Source organism: Cololabis saira, chromosome 11 (genome assembly GCF_033807715.1).
Source record: "Cololabis saira isolate AMF1-May2022 chromosome 11, fColSai1.1, whole genome shotgun sequence".
In the NCBI taxonomy this organism is placed as follows: domain Eukaryota; kingdom Metazoa; phylum Chordata; class Actinopteri; order Beloniformes; family Belonidae; genus Cololabis; species Cololabis saira.
In genome coordinates, this window is record NC_084597.1 from 22,836,061 (window position 1) to 22,859,949 (window position 23,889).

At 44.2% G+C, this 23,889-nt stretch overlaps 1 protein-coding gene across 2 annotated transcripts in view; it reads right to left on the reverse strand.

The window, feature by feature from the left end:
• grk3 (G protein-coupled receptor kinase 3) overlaps positions 1 to 23,889 on the reverse strand; it is a 71,530-nt gene that overhangs the window by 36,456 nt on the left and 11,185 nt on the right. For both annotated transcript variants that reach the window (XM_061734050.1, XM_061734051.1), the window contains exon 2: positions 9,182 to 9,258. In XM_061734050.1, the coding sequence (XP_061590034.1) occupies positions 9,182 to 9,258 (77 nt within the window). The remainder of the gene's footprint in view (positions 1 to 9,181; positions 9,259 to 23,889) is intronic.

A 23,889-nucleotide genomic window follows, 5' to 3' on the forward strand; every position in this document is an offset into this window, starting at 1 on the left:
ATATGAGGCAGACGTATAAACAACGCAGAGATGCGACTTGTGACTTCAACTGAAGGTCTTGTGATGCTCCTTCTGAACTCTGAATTATGTAATTTGTTTATTCTCCTCTCACACGCTCCTCCGTTGTCATCTCAGTTTTGGCAGAATAAACAGTGACAGTTTAACAAGTCATGTGGTGTTTGTGTTCACCTCGTTTCAGGACCTCGTAAAACCAATTTGCTTTATTTTGTCCTGATAAGTGGACCGTCAGAACCAGTCTGTCACATGAGCGTGAAACCTTTCCCAGAGTTCACAGCTCCTTTCTGAGGTGACAAAACACTTTTCGTTAGTTTAAAAAGACAGAAAAACGTTTCTCACCGAGATGTCATGTGAGTCAGCGGATGACTCGACTGCTGCATTATACATACGCTGACCTTTACGGCCTGTGTGTGTGTGTGTGTAAGCCAGACATCCATCAAGCGTCAGGATTAGCAAACAATGTTAAGTATTCTGCGCTGCTCCCTGACAGTGATTAGCAAGTGTGAGTTCAGACCGCGGAGACTCCACATCGGTGGTCAGAATTCAGATCACGGACGTCCGACCACGTGTTTGGTGACTCCATGAAGTGAGCCAGCGACACGGGTGACGGGGGGATCAAAACAGGTCTCTGTGGTGGTGTTCTTCACATTAACCCGCAGCTGCTGTGCTCCACATGGGTGCGACAGCTACGATAGTCCTGAACTGGGTAGCTCCTTTCCTCTGAGCAAAACACGAAGGGACACTTGGCAGAGGATGAAAATCCCTCACCCATACCCCTTTTCTACCAAACTGGTTCCAGGGCTGTTCTGGTCCAGTGCTGATGCTGGTTCGGAACTGGTTTGTTTTTTCATAGCTCAGGAGCTAAGGGGAGCCACGTCATTACGTCACTGTAAACGTCAGTTACGTTGCTGCTTTTGCATTAGGGCTGTTCGATTTTGCCCAAAAATAAAATCTCGATTTTTTTCTCTCAAAATCCGATTTTCGATTACGATTATTTTGTGAATTGACAAAAGGCAAAGAAATTATTTCAAATATGCTGTTTTTTTATTGAACATTTGCCCCATTGGGCTTTAAGTGCAAACTTTGCTCTTATTAAACCAAAAATGAATGAATAAAGTGCAAAACTCTGTAAAATAAGTTGAAAAAAAGTTTAAAAAAATATAATATAAAGTTTTATCTCTGAAAAAAAAAAATCAGCAAATCAGCACTTGCAAACATACAGTAAGTTATATTTCCAATTAAATAAAACAAGACATTGTCTAATTAAACTAAACTGGGTCTTTGCATGCTAAATAATAATGCAACCCATGAAGGAGGTAGATGTGTGTAATGTCAGTCATTACATTTGCTGTTCACATTTGCAAGTTTTTTGCAAGGAACACGAGCCGGTCTACCGCATCTGGCTTGAGGGATGCCCGGTGGCATGTTACAACGCCCCCTCCTACACTAAAGAGCCTCTCCGATGGGGCACTTGTCGCAGGTATTGAGAGGTATTTCCATCAATCATTAATATGGTATCAATCATTAATATGTGTGCAGACAAGGTAAAAAACAAAAAAAAAAAAAAGTGAAAAATCGATTTTACGATTTTCACGTTTTGACATCGTTCTAATTACATAATCGCGATTACGATTTAAAATCGATTAATCGAACAGCCCTATTTTGCATTGGCGCTAAAGTTGAAGCCACAACAAAGTATTTGCATATCGCTAAAAGACAGGTTGTCTCCTCCACAGACCACTGCTGCTTTGCTGCATCCAAATTAATTTGTTGCTTATTTGAAAATGGCGCCATCTCGCAGTCTTGCTTCTGCCGTTGGTCTTAATAACTCCGCCCCCACCGCTTACGTAAGCGGTTCTTTCCAATAGCCCAGCAGGGGGTCTAACCCTAACCATCGGATCACATTTTAAGACTCATCAGTACAGGAAACCAGTAAATTTTATCGTTGATCTGATGAATGACTTGTAACATATCATCATCCAGGCTCAGGCTCTTCTGAGGAAGAATTAAAAACACAACGAGAACACTGCTTCTCTGTGACTTTAGAAACATTTCCCTCCTGATGTGAAAACATCATTGAGAAGGCCTCAGACAGGTGTCAGGCTTCAGCAGAGCTTTTCTTTACAACCTCCTCATCACATGACTGTTTGCAAAACAAACTAAGAAGCGGATGTCTCTTCCTGGAACACTTCAACTCTGCTACGCTCATTCAAGCAGCATAAAATCAACAAGCAGGAAGATCAACTTCCACTTCCAACAACAAAAAACAACACGCCGACACTCAGCAGACAGCATGATTTCTTCTTTACTACCTCGTCAGTCTGGACACAGGGCCGCGAGGACCGTCTTCAGGCCTAAAAAAAACTGTCAAAGCAGGTTTATCACCCGTTCTATGCGACATTTCCATCCATCACTGCAGATAGGCTAAAAATGACGTGGCCCTGAACGCAGGCCACCGCCTTCAACAGGCCAGTTTTTATTTTTGATTTAAGACAGTGACTGCAAAAAAGATGCAGTTCAAACACACACACACACACACACAAAGTCCCCAGCTGATGGACGTGGGGAATTGATGAATCATGCTGCCAAAATCTGCAGAGGGGAGGGTATGGGTCAGACGAGAGGGGAGGGCAGGGCACCAGAGCAAAATGGCTGACAGAGGTGACGTCTTTGTGCAGAAGAGGAAAAGTAAAACTGTCACACACTTAATAATCAGTCCAACCCAGAAACACCACTGGTGAAGGAACCAACCATCTCCTCGTGACCTCAGTTGTCTTCTGGGCTAGAACAAACACCAACACTTCAACACAAGGAGTGAAGGAAGTAAAGTTGCAGTTCTTCTACTGACCACTTGGGATGGGCCAAACATGAGTAAATCTCCAGAGCGTCGCCGGCTAACCCCGCCCCACACACGTGGTTGCTGGAAGCCGCCCCAGCGTCGCCGGCTGTGACGTCAGCCGTGGTGAAGTGAGTGCAGATATAGCTTTCATAGATGGGATTCGAGAAAAAAGAAGAAACGAATTGTACGTATTTTAACCATCAAACCTTTACAAACACAGCACACAGAAAATAGCAGATTTAGGCGGTTCCGTTCTATACAGTCTGGCGACCCCAGAGAGTTCCTAATTAAATACAACAACTCTACTGTGGTGCTGATCAATATGAAAAAGGGATGACAATTGAATACGGGACCTTTAATCAGAGCGAAACCTGTTCATCTTCCATGTAAAGGGAAATTACTATTATTCTGTAATTTCATTATTCTGTAATTATTCCTTCAGTGTGTTTTGAATTTGCTCGTCCAGATGACATTAAATATTCTCAACATTTTAGACATCTGATGTAGTCCAGCGAGCTGCTGGGTGCTGTGCAAGGCGTCTCTGAGCTGTGGTGTTTGATTAGTGTTATGTTTAATCATGAAAAGGAACAAATCACAGGGGATGCTGAGCTCCATCTCGAGTTTTTATGTTGTATTGAACAAGTGGCTCGTCTTCGGAGAGAAATAAAACCTGAAAATCATTTTGCCACAAACTGAAACTAAAAGAATATTCTGTCCCAGCTTGAGCTTGTGTTTTCTCTGGGTTTTGTTTGTTTGTTTGAGAGGTTTAAGGACATCTGAGTAAAAACTACGATGGTTGCAAAATAAAAAGTGCCACATGTTAGTTGGTGCATCCATTCTTTGTTCTGGACCCCAGAAAACAATAACCGTTACTGATGCCACAGTTCTCCCCCCCGTTTCCAGACATGTGGTGAGTTACCACGGCGTGCCTGCATTTATGTGTAAAACCAGCAAGAACAGGCTGCAGATGGAGGATGTTTACTGCAGAATGAAACCGTTCCTGTGCAGTGTTCAGTAACTCCAGTCTGATGCTGTGGATGTGAAGAGGGTGTGTGTGCACGATGGCGGGTGGATAAATGGGCAGGTTGTGCAGTCTGGGAAACAAGACTGCAAGGCTTCTTTCTTTTATTGCTCTCTTTTTCCCTGCGATTCTCGTCAGCTGTTTTATTCCCCCTTTAATCAATTTCATTTCTCCCCATCGATGAACAAAAAAATGCAGCAGTTCTGGTGCTGTTGCCCAAGCAACCACAGTTGCTAAGCAACACGCAACTCTTCATCTCCCATTCCAGAAGTCCGACAGATGGAGGGGGGAGAACGCCAAGGCGAGAGTGACAGAGAGAGAGAGGAAAAGAATGAAGGAGGAATGAGTGAAGAATGAAAACAGAGCTGAGAGGTGGACAGCAGGGATGATGCAATCCACATCAACTCTCCATGACCCCCTCTCCACATGAATTCACCCTATGCCTGTAGCGTCCTGCACATCTCACATCTGACTGGTTTTTGGTTTGTTCAGAAACCGCTGCATTTATGTCAAGAGTAATGCTGTAATCGTTGCAGTGTAAAAGAGGACAGGCAGACCGGTTACCGTTGGCAACAACACCACAGCAGGTGACAGAAGCGTCAGTGTGTTTCTACAAAAGTACAGAAACATTTGATATGTTAAATCATTGCATTTTACATGTAATGTTATTCTTTTTGCTATTTGTATTGGCACTTTTTATACTGTTTCCTTGCAATATATGCTTGCATTTCCAGGCCCAAGTGCAGACCCCTGGTACCACTCCTACTGCCTGAACTGAGGCCAGAAGGCTTTCACAGCAGCTGGTTGTGTAGGTTTGCTCTGACTCGGGTATAATTCAGGCGCCTGGTTGGGTTTTTTTAATGACAAAAGTCCATCCCATCAACTTCATTAAGGCTCTGGGAAATTGTGCCAATTTGAGGAAGTAAATAGATGATGTGATTCCTTTCAGTCGTAAAAGCATGAAAACCAAGAGTCTGGATGCTTTGTTTGTTTGTTCGTGTTAAAAACCAGGAGGGACGGTTGTCCTTCAACCTGGACCAGGAAAGATGGTGCATTCATGTTTACTGGAGGAGGGGAAATCTGACTTTATAGCAGCTACTCGATCATGTGATTCAGTTGGAGCATTAAAAGTCCATTTAACCTGCTCTTCTTTCCTCAGACTGTCTAAACAGGACGTGTTGCCAGAGCCTCGCCGTTACGTCTCAGTTACGAGTCGCACACAACCAGCTTCCACCACTCATTTGTTTCCCAGCTCCTTTTGAGCACCAAAATCTGCAAAAGCGCTGAGCAAACAGCTGACACTGAACATCACAGGCACGTTTCCAGAGCTCTGACACATCTGAGGAAAAACAGGGTGGTTATGATCCTCAGCGTTCCCCGTTTGGCAGCTTGGGCGTGGAAATCCATGCAGCGTGTTTGCTGGGGCTGATTAAAGCAGAGACCCAAACAATCACAATCCACGAGTCTGGAGATGATGCTCCATGGGTGCTGCTTTCATGTCCCTCTCAGATCAAAAATACTCATTACTGCAACACAAACACGACGACTGAGACAACTGCAGGCTTTACATGAAGAGTCCACAAGAATCTACCCCAGAAAACAGAAAGGATGCACAGGAGAACACATTCAACAGATTCTGCTGTCCAGTTTCCTGATATATTTAGAGCACCCAGTCTGTCCCTCACACCCCAGTCTCCCACTCTCCCAACTGGCCACCGACCTGGTCACTTCATAAACCCACTCACACAAGCAACTCCCCTCATGGCTGGAAACAAGGCCATGACTTCTTTTGGAGGACTAGAATAAAGGCAGCACCGTGAGTTTCACCAGCAAGTTAGTTACTCCAGGTGGACTGCAGTTGTGGTGCTAATATACCCTTTTTCCTTATTAAGGCACAACACCTTCTTGGTAGGACTGACAGAGCTCCACTGAGATGGTCGGCCCACATCTGGTCACGGGTGATCAAGGACCTGGACTGGTTGGCCTCCAATCATTCATAGTGGCCCACAGCTCCAACATCACCAGCGGCTTCAACATCCGTACCACTAGCAAGACAAACTAAGGCAGTCCAGCTGTAGTCTGTTAGTAAAATGAACACAACTACTGTCTTCTAGCTCTACTGGTCCTTGATTTGGATTTCATTCCAGTAGCGACACTTCAGGTCAAGATATTTGGACAGCTTTGATCAGACTGAGTGTGAATTAATTTTGATTAGCATCATAGGTTGGTTTCTCAGCTTCCTCTGGCCCATTTATAACATGGGGTCATAGTGTTAAAGGAAGAGGAGACTTCAATGGCACTCTTCACAAACCTGTGAGTGATGTCACAGGGGGCATGCTCAGTTCTTTTCATACAACTACAATCAGCATACTTTGATTTGTTGCTACAAAAACACTCAGACCAGCATTCCAGCAGCACTGCAGTCTCTTCCTTTGACCCTGGTTGCCATGACAGCCATAAAGCTGGAGGGCTCAAGGTTGAGTCAATTTATGAGCGATAAAAGTCCAAAGAAAAATGTCCACCGAGATGTTGTAGACAACACAAGAGACAAGTTCAAGGATTGCACAGCACTCGTCAACCTGTCTCTTAATGCAACACAACCTCGAGATTTCAGAACAGTTCTGAGGTCGTGTGCCAGGAACACTTGGCTAAGATGAGTGGATTTCCCACTCTGAATCATGTTTCTCAAGATGACAGTTGGAGGACATGCTGGACTGTAAATTAATAGGATTATATTTTTGAAGGACTCTAAAAAGGAAAAACAGCAGCTTTAGAGTCGTCAAAGGCAGTTAGCATGAGTGGAATCAGGCAGGTATCTGGTCCGAGTCTGGAGACAGAATAGCCACGACTGAACCCGGGATTCACATTTATTTATTAACCTTCTTTTAACCGGGGTAAAAATTCTGATATAAACCTCTTTTATAGTGAATCCAGGCCAAGACAGGGAGCACACGAACCTATGAAAAGTTACGAAACACAAACAATTATAACAAGTTTTTCCCATCTCAATTTGGACTCCAGGTTCAGTTAAAGGAACTCCATCATCCTGTCTGTAGGTAGAAGAGCTTTGTAAATGAGGATATGACAGAGTCGGAGGAAAAAGTGGTCCGTACAACCCGAAAACAAAACCCCAGCGCTCCGAGCGCGATACATTGGGTCCAGTCCTCCATGGTAGACTGGATGCAGATGGTGCTGAGTAGCCTGCATGTAAAAAGATCAACATGGCCCAGAAAAGACAGAAGTCTTTTTGACCTCAATAGAAGACCTGATTCTACAGAACAAACCCAATTTCAGCTTGAGATTCTTTAATAAAACCCTAAACTACAGCCTTGGTTCCAGGACCTGAGCTGAGCTGGACTCTTGGTTCCAGGGCCTGAGGAACATCAGTGAGGTACCTTCCACCAGAACACATCATCTTCACTAGTCTTCAGCCCATCTGCTTCGGTGTCATGTGACTGACTGCATCAAAAGCCTTGGATCAATCAAAAGAGCTGCACAAAGCTGCTTTCTATGCATTAATTCATTGATGTCATGCATTTCTTTGAACCCTGCTGTGGTGCCGTGTTTTGTTCTGAAACCATATTGATAAGATGATATCAGCCAACAAATGAGTTGAGGGATGTCGAAATGATAGACAGATTCTTCTTGTCTGAATAAATCTGTATTTGTCCTGCAGTACTTTTGATACAGAAGAAGCTCTAATGTGGTCATCTGTTCAGGGCTGGACTCACGGTACCATGGTTCTGTTATAATGGCCATCATTTCACAGAAACATGCAAAGCCACACATTTGACAGTGAAATGTCCACCAATGGTCTCTGTTTCACTCTGCAGGTAATGGATGAACAAGCCTCTTGTGCATCAGGATGCACCTGAAACATCTTTACAACAAGATAAATACAACCCCAAGAGACGCACATCACAAACTACACTCTCATTCTTTAACTAAAAATAGGGGAATACAGAGCCATGTACAGCTCTCTGAAGGTTCATCACACCATCTCAACCAGGTCTAGATCTGGACTTTGACCAGGTCATTCCTGACTGCCAGACAGAAGTCCTCACCTCTGTCTCTAGAAGACGCACACAGATGCACTTCTGAGCCTCAACATGAGAACCACCTGCCTCGTATCCGTTAGGTTCCCGTTCGGGCAGAAGCAGAGCCGGGTTGTCCATGTGTGTGCAGTCGTTCAACGTACACAGATTCAACACCAGTTCACAGAATTACTGGTGTCTCCACGACAAGGTGAACCATAGTGAGGTGAGAGCTCAGTGGGCTCTGTATGAGGAGGACATGTTGGGTTTTGTTCTCCACACCACCTGTCTGCTGCTGCAACAGCGCAGTTGCAACACTGCAGCTTCAACGTCACAGCTCACCAGTTTATTTCAAACTTTCCTGACACAGTTCTGCCTGAGGATGGAGGAGAGGAATGTGGGGCGATAACTGAACAGATAGAGAGTAAGTGTGACAGAGAGTAGAGCTGCAGGAACAATTAACGCTGCTGATCCTCAGGGATCCTGAGACCAGAGAAGAGTAAGTAAACCTGCTGAGAAGCCTGTGGGGCGGCTCTGGTCTCCCGGTACACCGTCGTCGTCTCTGGCTGAAAACCCTCTAAGGACTTGCTGCTTCCACCGGGACACCAGGAGGAAGAAGGAAGCGCAGCGTTCCACACTCAGACTCTGCTACAACTTAAACCAAGTCAGCTGCTGTCCTGCTTGGTGGCTCTGCCCGAGCAGGCCTCAGCACCGTCCGACCAGGGACCAGGCTCATGCATCGGCACCACCCAGGCAAGCCACCTTCTCTTCGGAGTCGGCCAGACCAACCCAGAGACGGCGACAGCAGTTCAGTTAACAGCACAACAAACCAGATTAGCCTTAAAACAAAAAACGACTATGCCCTAGTCACTCACTTGATGCAGCCCAGTGTAACACAAAACCACACCCATGAACATGAACATGAACAAGTCTGGTGTTTTTTATAAAAATCCCATCCAGTCGTCACGGGTGTCAACGCTGAAGACCAACACTGGTTCTGTACCAGACTGTCAAGCTTAACATTAAAGCATGGAGGTCAGTGGAGTGGACTCACTGCTGGATCTGGACCTGCAGATACAACTAATGTTTTGCACCACGAGCACCTGTAGTTCAGAATGTTGGTGGCTTCCATGTGGCCGTGTATGTGAAGGTGTTGGGCTACAGGACCATCAACTTCAGTGTGAAAGCTAGAGAGTTACGCAGTGTTGTATTGTCCTCAAGTTGCCGCCATCTCACAATGGAATAAAAAAAAAAAAAAAACACACTTACCAATCTTCTGGTTGAAAATTTTGTCAAACGTCAGCTCATCTCTCTCCTCCAAATACTTCTGCATCACACTGCGTATGCTGCAAACACAGAGAGGGAAGGGGAGGAGAAAGAACGTTAATCATCAAAACCAGCTCCATTGATCCTAGACCAGCTTCCCCCTGAGATCCTGACCCAGGTTTGTGACTCTCCCTATCACCTGTGACCTGGCAGGAGGGACCGGCAGGAGGGAAGCGGGGCACACGGGAGCTGCAGGGGACCTGGAGTGATACATGCCACCCTGGGAACAGGTGCTAATGAGAGCAGAGAGGAAGAATCAATTACCTCCAACCCCCATGTGGACACATTAGCGCTCGACAGCAGAGACACACAGAACAGCTTCACCTGTCACAGGAACACACTGAGCATGTGCAAGGTTAAACCCCAGCGCCCAATTCACCTGAGTCTAGACGGTCCGTTACCTCAGACCAAATACGGTCACATGAGAATGACGGCACACCTCTTTCAAATCTGTTTTTGTAAAACCAAAATAAACATCCTCTGGTCGTGGTGGCTCTACAACCTCAGAGGAGCCAAAACTTTCAACTTTATTCATCCTGCCATTATTTATGTGACAAGAAGACCAACAACATCCTGCCGAAAACGGAAAGTAATTACGGTAGTTACTCTGTATATAGTCTTTAAGATGGTAAGTTGAAGCCAGGGGTCATTAACCATCATCCCCTGATGAACTGGTCATTACCTGGCGTGGAGACAAATAGTAAATGGCTTACACCTGTATAGCACTTTCCAGCTATCCTCCTACAGCCCCAAAGCACTTTACACTGTAGACGTTCACCCACCCACTCACACATTCACACAACGATTGTTGGCGAAACTGCCATACAACGGCGCTGGCCTGACAACCGGGAACAACTCGGGATTCAGTGTCTTGCCCAAGGACACTGGTCATAACTCCCCTTCAACGGGTGAGGTATCAGAACCGGGCTGGCTGATGGTTGTACTAACTTATAATGCTAATAAAGCTCCTGAGACACAAACTCTTGTTGAGTCTGCCCTTTTATCTTGGTGTAGTTATTTGGTAGGGCTGGGGGTAAACGTACATTTTTTAATAATTTAGTTAATCGGGCGATTATTTTAATCGATAAGTCGACGAACTGATGAGTAATTGGACGATCCATTTAACAATTATTTTTCTGTTTGATTCATTAAAACCATAATGTATGAAATAAATATCAAAAATCCTTAATAGTTTATTAAATACAGTTTTTCACAGCAAAATAAAAATATAGAATAAAATTATACAAAATAAAAAGGCCAGCCTGTTTACTCTAACAGTCCTACAAATATCTCTCCTGTATAAAATGCAGTGCAATGCAAAACAGTGTGCACGGCAGTGTTTTGCATTGCACTGCATACTATCCAAATGTGTTTTTTTTTTAAAACACGTTAAAAATAACATATTGGGATAAAACAGGGAGCTGTTTAACACTAAATTACATAATTTTATTAGATTAAAAAAAAGTCTTGTGCATCATCAAAAGGCAATATGTAACATAGCAACCTTTCTATGGTGGATGGAACTAAAAATGTTTTCGGTAGGAATCATTTTCCGGTGGCACTTTAGCTTCTGCTAGGACCAGAGTTAGGACCAGAAAACATGCTGGTCTGGTATGCCAATTGCAAAAGGCATTTGGGGCTAAATTTAAAGTATTCTGATACATTTGATAACATAAGGCTGTTTTCAGGCGGGGGGGGTTGCAGGGCTTTGTTGGGCACGCTGTGAGGAGGTCACAATTTAGGTCTCCATTCTGCAAAGTGCAAACTGTTTGTTTTGGGTGACCCGCGTGTGTGTGGCGATGCGTCAACAACAAAATATGTATGGAGCTAGAACAGTCTCATAATTGACAAATGCCCAGGACAAGTTTTACAAATGCACAAACCGATTTGCAAATACACACACCGTTTCACACGTGCACAGGACAAGTTTTACAAATGCAAAGACCGATTTGCAATACACACACCGTTTCACACATGCACAGAACAATTCACACGTGCGTAGGACAAGATATACAAATGTATTTTTGATGCACACACAAATATAACCTGATCTACAAACGTTTTTTTGTCTGTGAGCTGCGCTGGATTTGTGTGTGAGTTTTGAGACTCCTCTGACGTGACTCGATCCACAAATACGTTTTTTTTTAACACGGAAGGATGTGCAACCAATCAGATGTTTTCCTTTGTTCCAGCCAATCATAAGAGCGCACCCCACGTGGGGGACGCAGAGCAGTGGATAAAACACGATTTACTCTAAACCAATCAGATTAAAGGGGCGGATACAGCTGCTGTTAGCGTTAGCGCCGTTCGCTTAGAAAAGTGATTAATATTTCGAGTTGGTGGAGTAAAGATAAATAAACAGCAACAGGAGATAAAAGATAAATAAACAGGAGGGAGAGGAGATCACTGCTCTGCTTTTCTTGTGATCTCGGTAAAGAAAACAGCGCGATCAGAGATGGTTTGTCGGGCCGTTCAACCAGAGCCGTCAGGAGACTGCACTCCAAGTCCTGCCGATGCAGCAACTGATGATGAGAAACAGCAGAGATATTTCTGTATTTGAACTAGGGGTGGGCGGTACACCGGTGTCATAGTCATCACCGGTGTGAAACTGCGCCACGACATGGATTTTGCAATACCGTCAATACCGTAATAAATCAATTATAAAATAATAAGCCTAAATAAGGCATTAAAAACGTCGGTGATATGCAAGGTTTGCTGCCGTGTTGTGACAGCAAGAGGTGGAAACACAAGCAACCTGTTTCATCACTTAAAAAACACGCACGCCCGTGAATATGAAGAGGCAACCCGGGCCAAAACGAGCGCAAGTGGGACCAGCAGCTGCTGCTGGGACCGCTGCTCCGCACCAGCGGAGCACGTCCCAAGAGTACACAGCTTTCACTGCAGGCATCGTTTACTGCTGCTACACCTTACGACAAGAGTAGTAAGAAATGCAGGGCTTAAAGTATTCCGGCACCGTGCCGGATCTCCGGCGTACGGAGTTTTTTTTCTCGGCATGCGAGTTTGAGTGCTTTAAAAAAAAAAAAAAAAAAAAAAAAAGGTTTGAGAGTCAACCGAGTTCGTCTACCAATGGAATGAGAGGAAAGCAGCTCTGGCGCTCAACCAAACTAACACTAGCCAATCAGAAGTGGAGCTGGGCGGGTCTTTGACGGCAGCGGAGCGCAGAGCGGTGTTTCAACCAGAATCACCGACTTCAAGATGGAGAAAAAATTAATGAATGTCGGTTTAAAAGAATCTTTTTGCCCAGAAGAAAAAAATAGTGACAAAAAATACCCATAACCATGTTCTTCTCTCGAAAAAACACACCTGTACCGTGGGCTTTAGAAGAAAAAGGCGCTGCAGCGCGAGTCGGGATGGAGCGGCTCAGAAGAGCAGTGAAATACGTGCGAGGCGGTGCTGATCTCCGCAATTTGAAGCTTTGTATAATAATTATTAAAAAAAAAAGGGTTGCTACTATGTGAATATCACTTATCACGGGTTCTTTTTGGAACGTAACCCTCTCGAAAAACAAGGGATTACTGTATATGAATACTCATGGCATAAACCTGTCAAGTTTTGGATTTAAAATGAAGGGACATTTTCCACCACCCGCTGTCCAACCAGCCCAACCGAGGTTCAGTATTAGATTTTAAGACAAGTTTACTAAATATTTAAAATATAATATAATAAAAATAAATATAATATAAAGGATACTACCATTTACTTATTATATTATAAAAATATTAACCTTATTCACATAAAGGGACAGGACAGGCTACTCCTCCCAAAACGTACCAAAAAATACCGTGATATTATACCGTCACCGTTCAAAAGATGAAAAATACCGTGATATTAATTTTAGGTCATATCGCCCACCCCTAATTTGAACTACAGGTGTCTTTCAGGAAAACGAGCCTGTTGACGCGTCAAATGACCGGGGTGAATATTGCTGCAGTCGCGTTCTGGCTCTGGCCGCGAGTGGCGTTGGTCCCGGTCAGACACCAGCTGACCACAGTGACCAGACATGGAGGTCGGAAACAAGCAGCTGTTATCCTCACATTTATGATGTGACATTGCCACCACACAGAGACAAACATGTGTCAAAACAGCGGTGGCAGATCAACACATTCCCGGTGCAGACAGAGTCGTGCTCATGGGAAGATGCAGCCGTGATGATGCTGTTCGGGGTTTAGTCCCCCGAGCATCAAACATCTGAGCTGGATACAGAGGTTCTTCGGTTATCAGTCAACTGATACCGACTTTACTCCAGATATTTCAGTAAATTAATCTCCTGACATGCTCGTACTGCTCCACCTGCGCTGCAGCTCGTCCCCGCCAGGTAGCGCAGCAGCTCTCTGCTGCGTTTGTCTGGTTCTGAGTTGAATCAGCGGGACAATCCCAAGTAACACGTAGTCAAACCAAACGAAGCAAATACAAAAATATCTTCGCTGTTTCTCATCATCAGTTGCTGCATCGGCAGGACTTGGATTGCAGTCTCCTGATGGCTCTGGTTGAACGGCCTGACAAACCATCTCCGATCGCGCTGTTTTTTTTACCGAGATCACAAGAAAATCAGAACAGTGATCTCCTCTCCCTCCTGTTTATTTATCTTTTATCTCCTGTTGCTGTTTATTTATCTTTACTCCACCAACTCGAAATAGTAATCACTTTTCTAAGCGAACGCAGTTCAAACAGCAGGTGTATCCGCCCCTTTAATCTGATTGGTTGCAGATCCTTCCGTGTTAAAAAAAAACGTACTTGTGGATCGAGTCACGTCAGGGGAGTCTCAAAAGTCACACACAAATCCAGCGCAGCACACAGACAAAAAAACGTTTGTAAATCAGGTTATATTTGTGTGTGCATCAAAAATACATTTGTATATCTTGTCCTACGCACGTGTGAATTGTTCTGTGCATGTGAAACGGTGTGTGTATTTGCAAATCGGTCTGTGCATTTGTAAAATTTGTCCTGTGCACGTGTGAAACGGTGTGTGTATTTGCAAATCGGTTTGTGCATTTGTAAAACTTGTCCTGTGCATTTGTCAATTATGAGACTGTTCTAGCTCCATAAATATGACGTTGCTGATTTTTTTAAGTCGGCACGTCGCATTGCTACAGACTTAATGTTGCTATTCATTCACAGCTCTGAAGTCAGTTCAGCACAAAGTAGCTCAGGACATGACTGCGAGTCACTGTTTCAGTTTCACCAATAGTACTAATAGTGGTAATGGTGGTAGTGGTGTTAACAGTGGTAATGGTGCTAATAGTGGTAATGGTGCTAATAGTGGTAGTGGTGTTAATAGTGGTAGTGGTGTTAATAGTGGTAATGGTGGTAATGGTGTTAATAGTGGTAATGGTGGTAATGGTGTTAATAGTGGTAGTGGTGTTAATAGTGGTAATAGTGGTAATGGTGGTAATGGTGGTAATGGTGGTAATGGTGCTAATAGTGGTAATGGTGCTAATAGTGGTAATGGTGCTAATAGTGGTAATGGTGCTAATAGTGGTAATGGTGCTAATAGTGGTAATGGTGGTAATGGTGGTAATGGTGTTAATAGTGGTAATGGTGGTAATGGTGTTAATAGTGGTAATGGTTGTAGTGGTGTTAATAGTGGTAATGTTGGTAGTGGTGTTAATAGTGGTAATGGTGGTAGTGGTGGTAATGGTGGTAATAGTGGTTATGGTGCTAATAGTGGTTATGGTGCTAATAGTGGTTATGGTGCTAATAGTGGTTATGGTGCTAATAGTGGTAATGGTGCTAATAGTGGTAGTGGTGTTAATAGTGGTAATGGTGCTAATAGTGGTAATGGTGGTAATAGTGGTAGTGGTGTTAATAGTGGTAATGGTGGTAGTGGTGTTAATAGTGGTAATGGTGCTAATTGTGGTCCCACGTAACAGTAAATGTGTTGATTTCTGCTGTGAAGTTGGACATTTAACTTCCAGGACCCAGTGGTCGGTAGAGGGACCACAGGTCTGGATCCAGACCCTAGTGGTCGTTTGGTTAACCTGGAAGAGATCAATGATAAAGTCCAAGTGTTTTCCCTGATCATCAGCTGAATAAGTACATCTAATAGATTAGTGAGGCCACATAAACATCCATCCTGTTTCAAGGGGTGCCTCTTCGATAACCACATTCATTAATTTAAGGGATCTTTCCGTTTCTAATGGCTTGTATTTAAACCACAGTGCATGATCTTTCTGTGTCAGAACCAACAGAGATGGACTACGGTTGTTTAACCTGCCGTTAACAGGGTCAGACAAGCCCCCCACCTGAAAGATTGCAGGTCCCAGCAGACCTCCACTTGGTCCGACTTCCAGTGTGACTGGAGCATTTACAGGCAATTTATATATACAAAATAAAAACAAGAGAAAGCCTCTGCTGTAGCCTCAAGTCTGCTGGACTCACAAGAGAAACTGGGCTTCAACATGGAGGTGAACTGAAACAGCGGTGAAGAACAAGCTATGTTGTAAACCTGCAGTCAGTGTTTGACAAAATTGTCTTCTGTGCTGCGTGAGGGTGCGTTAACAGCTGTAATTGTATCAACAATTAATTAATACAGTGGGTTTGTAATCAGAGCGGAACGCAACGGCTTCGAGCTACAGCCATGTCCAACGAGAGGTACAATCAGAAACAAACGTATATTATAAAAGGAAGCCAAAAAAAGTCACAATTCATTTGCCATGACAATGGGCAACACCACATTCGTCTCATCATTTAAAGAACCACAGACATCTCTACCATTTAAAGGAGAACCACAAACATCTCCATCATTTAAAAGGAGAACCACGACGTCTCAGGCATTTAAACCACTCCTCTAGCCCCATTCATATAGCGAGTACGTTCTGCCTCAACATCACTTCCACTCCAGCGCACAAGCAGAGGAAAGGGACGCTTCAGCTCAGGGATTATGGAACACTGTGATGTTCTGAGTGGAGGGAACACCAGGCCTCCGTAGCATCACTGTGAATACATCATCACCAGGATGTTTTACCAGCATGATTGCTGTGTGAACATGGCTTTTGAACACAGAAAACCAACCAGTCCTGAAACTGCTCCAGAGCTGAACTGCTTCTGAACTGGATCCACATCCAGCCCAGAACCAGGATGTTGGTTTTAGTTAGACGTGAAGGGTTTCACAACATGTGTTGCATATGTCATGGTGCTCATTAACTGGTGAACAAGCAGATTTGAGAAGTTCTGGGACATTCTAGTCCAAGCAAGTTCTATTTCTCCCTGTCTCCATTCAACTAATTACTCATTTAGGAGATGCTTTTATTCATGTCAGAGGATGTTTGAGGTCCACACCTCCACATGTGACACCACCGCCATCACTCCCCCTCGAGATACGCCAACCCTGCAAACCATCTTCTCTCACCTGCGTTTCCACATGTTCCCAACACATTTTACTGTACCAGTTAGCTTCCACATGTCCAGCCCCCCTCATATGTTAACCTGACATTTTATTGAATTCAATCTAATGTTTTTTTGTCTAAACGAGTTAAACTTGACAAGACTAGACAAACAGTTGCTACATGATTTGAAACAATAAAACACTGTTATATCAGGTTTCCCATTTAAAGTCCACATCTGAGGCGCCTCCCTATGTCAGTTAAATCCCAGCAGCCTCTAGCATGGACTACCCCATGTAAGACAGGGAATGAACAATGAATCCAGCATTTCAGCTCTGGAAACCAGAAGCTAGAAGTAACCACTTCCTCTTGAGATGAGGTCTGCTGGCCCTCTGAATCATCAGCAGCTGACTATTTGTGTGAAACGTCATCGCTCTGCCATATTTTCTGGAACATCAGTTTTAGTACGTCTGGTCAGTGAGGTCCACCTGTGAACACCACCTTCTCTGATTTCTGTCACCGCCAGTGTAGATGTGTAAACGCCTGGATGAACAGAGAGCTGTGGGTTTGTGACCTTGTGATGTTTTTCCCCCATCAGGACCTCTGGAAACCAAGTCTGATATGGACAGTATTAATCCTCCCTCCTCCGTGGAAACAGCCCCGGCAGCTCTGCACGCCCACGTTAGCTACCAGGAGCAGATGACCATCACGGTTCAGAAAACAAAGAGAGTCCCGCTGCGACAAGGCGGTTTGAGCGACAGAACGGCTGCGGGCGCTCGCAGATTTACACGGCAGTATCATACACGCCGGTGGCCGTGATGCCAACAGCTTTTGAGCGATGGGCTGTGACGAGTGCACCAGTGCAGCACCGACAGTGGTGTTCGTTAAAGAGGGACGAGCAGCCCCTCAGCCTCAGATAGGTCCAGCGCTTGCAGCTCAACTCCGGGCACTTCAAAGTGAGGGAATGATCCCTCTCTGGCTTTGAAAAAAGAACTAGATGGTCTGTCATATTTAACCTAATCCTAACAGAGAGACACAACATCAACCAAAAATATCCAGGAAAACATTACATTCAAAAGCTAATAAAAATTAGCATTTCACCGAGTGCATTTCACCAAGCTTTTGATACTAAGAAAAAAACATGACTTAGTACTTCAGGTTTTGAGGCTGTTGCTTGGCAACTTCAAGTTTTCCCCCAAGCCTGGAGACTGGTTAAGACATGCACCTCTTGGCCGTATGTTTTGGCTCATCGTTACGCTAGAGCAGGGGTTCCCAACCTTTTTTGAGCCAAGGACCAGCAGAAGTATAAACAAAAAGCTCAGGGACCGGTTGACAATTTATGTCCATTTTAATAAACATTTTAGAAAAAAACTATGCATTTTAAAATGCAGGCTATCATCAGCGACGTTAGCTGATGTTGTGGCCTTTAAAACTTGCTTATGCAAATGTAACTCACGTTTTTTCCTTTCGAAAAAATCCACTGGTTTGTCTTTGAGAGAAGGATGTTTTGTATTTAAGTGTCTTTGAAGCTTGGATGGCTTCATTGCTTCGTTGGCGAGCGTTTCTCCACATAAAATACATAGTGGGTTTGGCGCCTCCAAATCGCCCGTTGCAACAATCCGTATTTTATATACATAATGTCGTACTTGCGATTAAAGCTTTTGCTTTTTGGTAGGATTTTCTACTTGTTCATCACCATTTCTTTTACTCGAACAACCAGTAAAGAAACGGCTCATGGAGGTTTACTGAGGTCCGCTCATCTCTGCAGCTGACTGTACCTAACCTGCATACAGCACCTGTGCATGGCGCTGTTCAGTCCGGTTTATACAAGTTTTGGATGAAATTATATGACAAAAAAATGCAAAAATTGTTTTCTTAAATTTAGTATGAGGTTGCTTTAATTATGTGGCAAATGATAATAAACACGAGAAAGATGGGTACTTCAATGAAAAATAGATATTTTATTCAACTTTGCTGCTGTTCATACAAAAAGTAAATAAAAAACAAAAAATTTTTTTCAAAGATTTTCACTTGAAATGAGTAGAAAAATCTGAGATTTTTTTGCTTGTAATGAGAAGATAAATCTTGTTCCACTGGCAGATTTTCCTACTTATTTCAAGTGAAAATTGACTTGAAACAGGTGAAAATTGTCAAATGAGTTATTTTTCTGGTGTTATTTTTCTGGTGATGATTCCAAAAGTTGAAATAGCAGTAAAACCACATTCATTGATGAAATGACATAAGGTCATTTCAAGATGATTTGGACCGTTTTTATTTCAGGGGGGGATGATTTGGACCGTTTTTATTTCGGGGGGGGGGGGGTGATTTGGACCGTTTTTATTTCGGGGGGGGATGATTCTGACCGTTTTTATTTCAGGGGGGGATGATTTGGACCGTTTTTATTTCAGGGGGGGGATGATTTGGACCGTTTTTATTTCAGGGGGGATGCTGGCTTTAGTTCTTCTGAGGAGGAGACGAGCAGCAGCAGCAAGGAGGGTCCATGAAATCCTCATGAGAAGACTTGAGAAGATTTGGGGGAATCCAGGCTCGTTGGAGCTACAGCTCCACGATGACCAGGTCTACTTCAGATTGAACAGGGAGCAGTTTGACAGCCTGTTGGGGAGTGGGTCCTCAGCAGGATCACAACCACCTTCTCTCCTATTGGTCGCACCGAGATGCCCTCACAGCGCGATGAAATTAAAAAATGTTCAATTCAGACGAAGGCAGGTGAAACGCCCGTGTCAGGTGGCCTCTCCCGCGCCGCCAAGCTCGCCAGCAGAGCGGTCCACTCTTGCGCCGCGGTAGCACATACACGATGAATGGGAAAGCCGGCGGCGGTCCCGCTTTGCGCCCTCTATGTGAAAGGGGCTTAATACTGTTGGCCCGTGAAGGTTACATTTGGCCCCATAATGGCCCCTGTTTCAGAAAAATCCTAGAACCCCCAGTGCCAAGTTTTGTTACCCGCAACTGCGCTGACACGCAAAAAAAAGAAAAGCTGCTGAGACCCTGTCGTGCAGCGCTGCTCTCGGCAGAGATTGTATGAAGTGAAGTGAGATGCCTCACTCCATTGGGAAAAAAACGTCTGGTGACAATTTTGATTATCGCTTTTTTGTCGACAACGTCGGCGAATCATTGCAGCCCTAATTATGATCGGAACACAAGCCATTCCACGGCCCGGTAGTAACGGCTCTACGGACCGGTACCGGTCCGGGGACCGGGGGTTGGGAATCACGGCGCTAGAGGACCCGTCCATGACCAGAAAGAAGGAGATATCATGGTACAAAGTGGCGTCCATGTGACCCTTAATTCGGTGAAGTCGTCCTTTAGGGTGAGCAGAGAAACAGCTTCAAACCAGGATTCTCCCACCTCCGTGCTCAACAGTGGGGACAGTTTTCTTGGGCCGCAGTCACACTCTCTTTCCCTACTAGACAGGTTAAGTTGATGAGCAACAGCTCAACTTTTGGTTTCATTTGACCACATCACCTTCCTCGTAGTCTTCTCTGAGCCATTTATCTGTGTTAGACTGAACTGGGGGTGCCTTATGGGCTTGACGGGATTTAACAAGCTCCTTCATGTTGCCCTGAGCAGATCATTCAGCTTTCTCATGATCATCCTTTCCCCATAGGGGACATCTGGTCTAGAGCTCTCAAGGGGCAATGCCGAGCTTGCTACTCTGACAGAACAACTGCAATCTTCTGTATTTGCTGATTTGGGTCAAAGGCTCCAAAAGTGAGCCGACGTCCATTAACCCCATGTTTAAGATTTCCTACTCACAGAATAAGCACACTTGCAGCCAGGTACCAGAAGGATATTAGCAGCAGCCATAAGCAGCGGCTTCTCAAACTCATCGAGGTTCCCTTTATAAAAACTCTGGCAGTCCTCGTTTCAGTTCCGGCAGGAATTTCAAATGTTTCAACAGGGTCAACAAAACTGAGGATGCATGGACACGCTCAAATCTAAATAAATGTAAGGCAATGCTAGTTAGCATCATAGATTTCATCAGTTACACAAAGCTAAAATGCTACATTGTGCTAGCTGAACTAAGCACTGGGCTTCTTCCAGGGTTGATCTACACATCTGTCCATTTCTGGATTAACTCGGGTTTAGGTAGCTTCTACTTAGACATGATGGAGACCTGCGTTAAATATAGAATTTCAGTCTTCAATCTGACTCCCTAAGAAACTGTGATGTGGCCAAAGGTTTGTCCAGTTCTTATTATATAGTTTATGGCACCTCCAGAGCGAAGGTGATCAAAAGCCAATTTGCATTTCTTCTACTTTTGAATCACTACGTTTCTTCCTGGAGGTCTCGATGTTACAGCCTCATACGAGTCTCCAGTCAAGAACAACTGGCGGTCACAGGAAACACCATGTCCTTGCTGAAGATTTAAGGTGGATTAAAGCCAACTTTTGCATTCTTCTGTCAATATCATCATTATTTAAAATATACACAACAAAATATGTGATGATATCTCCCAGGGGTGCTGCCATTGTTAAAAGGGTGGTTGAACGAGGTTTCTATGCAATTGTAATATAATACAATACAATTTCCTGAAAATAAGCAAATGGGGAAGTTAAGACAGCCCCATTAGCTGCTATATCACAAATATTGGGGAAACATTGATGGACAAGTGATTAGTGATTTTAAAGTGTGCATGAGGCCAGGCAGATGGAAACTCATCACAGACAGTTTTCAATTTGCCTGTGGCAGTCATCCAAGGATCTTCCAGGAACTGCAGACCTCTGGAAGAGTGAGCTGTTTTATTCCTCCCTGTAAGTAGTAAAACCCTGTGTGGCTGCATGATGAGGTGCAGACCGGCTCCAAATCAGTGGCGCTGCACCCTTTTTCTGGATATACATCTGTTCCAGCATTAAACGGGTTATGCTCACTCAGATGCAAATATGTCCCCCTTTCAAGCAAAACACTGATTATTAAGACAAAATGAAATATCCTGCTGCCTTTTCCGTGAACTTTTATGAACAGCCAGCAGACCTTAAAGGAATGACATGTCCTTGAGGACATGGCCTGGCCCTGGTGGAGGGAGAAATTGGTCTGATTACTCACCTCAGTTGACACAAACGCAGACAGGATGCTTGTTTTACATCACTTCCTGCCTGCATTTAAAACTCGGACAGGTGGTCAGAGCAGTCCACAGCTGGTACACTTACTAAGCGTAAGTAAAAAACAGAACACAGCCGAGGCACGTCCCTGATCATTCAGCACAGGGACGTGTTTACCACCAGGTAACATCTCTTCTTCCAACAGGCTGTTAAGCAAACGTCATATTTATAGGACCAGCTGATGGAGCGTTGGGGAGGAATGTTGTCCTGTTCCGGTCTGACATAGGACTGGATCTGCTCAGCAGTCCCAGATCTTCTTTGTCACATCTTATGTTTTAAAATGTTCCAGATGTTTCCAGGTGGTGAACGGATTGCAGACGGACCACCGGTGCACCTGGACTATACGACTATGAAGCCATGATTCTGGGGTGAATGTCATTCAGTATTGTCTTGTTGAAAGATGTAAGACCCCCAGTGACAAAGATGATGCCTAGAGCTAAAGCTAATCAGGAAATAGTGAAGGCCCTCACTTTAAACATTTAGGTATATTGTGTACTTATACATGGACATATTTTCTGTGTTTTTGGGAGTTGGGGTTGTATAATCCAGAAGTTTCACTGATGTTAATATTGTCTGGAGTATCTAGAGCTCCAGGAGGTGAAGTTAGATTAAATGAAACCTTGTGAACTTGGAGAGCAGCAGTAAAATGTTACAGTTCAATGATCACTTATCACTGAAATCTCTTTCGCTCTTGTGATGTTAGATCAATGCTACTTGAAGTATAAAGACACACACAGCCAGCTCCCTTTAACATCATCACAAATGCTGATAACGCCACTTCAGGCAGCAGATGAGTAAATATTTAACATTAACAGGATGCGGAACTATAATTGAGCAGTGTTGATAACAGACCACGCCGTCTGACGAGTTATTTTTCTGTTTCTTTGCGTTACAACCTGATCGCTATCAGGATTCAATAAAGTGATCCAAATGCGACCAAAGCAGCTCAATTCAACTCAGTCAATCCTCAACACCTGCAGTGACTTTACCAGAACAAGCGAGGGCTTTGAGAACATGTCAGAGGTTCAATCAGATCCAAAAACAAACATTTAACTACTGTGGGACAAAAACAGGTTCCACATCTAAATGTGCTGAAGCTGCATAGAACGACACACAGCTTTCTGGGTTTAAAATGACGACAAATGTCACATAAAATTAACTCAAAGTCCACCAGGAACATGACTGAGTTGTGTTCCATTTCCAACTGATCAATGAGTTAAAATAAAATCCTCACAACCACTAACCTGACACCAAAATCCACCCTGTTCCAACTGTAGCACCAACTTCTGCTTCACTGAAAATCAACAGGAAAAGGACTCAGAAAAAACAACAGCTCAGCTGAAATGAAAGGCAACAAACATCTCAGCATGCACACTGAAAATTTAGATGGAGTACATTCCAAGGCCTAATTGGAAAACAATTTGGCCTGGTTGATATTAGCCTGGTTACGGTAATACTAAATGATTCTAGCCTGGTTACTATCCTGGTAGATACTAGCCTATACTAGTTAGTTGGTCAGTTGGTTGATGTTCGCTTATACTAGCTGAAGCTAATGTCAATAAAAGGAACATTTGAGTCCTGTTTAACACTACAGAATCAAAAATCGCTTTATAGTCGCCATATGTACAATGTACACAGGAATTTGACCTGGTAAAAACAGCACCACTGAGCAATAAAATTACCGTATTTTCGCGACCATTCGGCGCACCGTGTGGAAAGGCGCACCCTCATTTTTGTGTGTCATTTTTAGATTTAAAACATACATATGGCGCACCGACCCAAAAGGCGCAGTCTACAGAGCAGAGCTGCACACACGCGTGCCGCAAAACACGCCGGCCGGAAAACACACACACCCGCTGCAGAACGCACACACATGCAGAACGCACACACAAGCACACAAGCGCTTATTTAAAAAATAGAGCCGGAGCAAAACCTCTGTTTCTGCATTAAAGAGCTCCGCTAATTCAGCTGCGCCAGTCCGAATTTCCTCGGTGTCAGTCACTTTCTGCACAACAGTAAATAAACTTTTCATACCCCGTTGTGCGGATCCTCCACCGCGCAGAGCCCGTCTCTCCCCAGCGGGGTGGAGCAGCGCGCGTCACAGCGGCTTTAACCGGGAATGTGACCTGTTCGGACCGGCTGGGACCGAAGCCACCCACCTGTATGGGAGTAGGGGCTACCGGGGAAA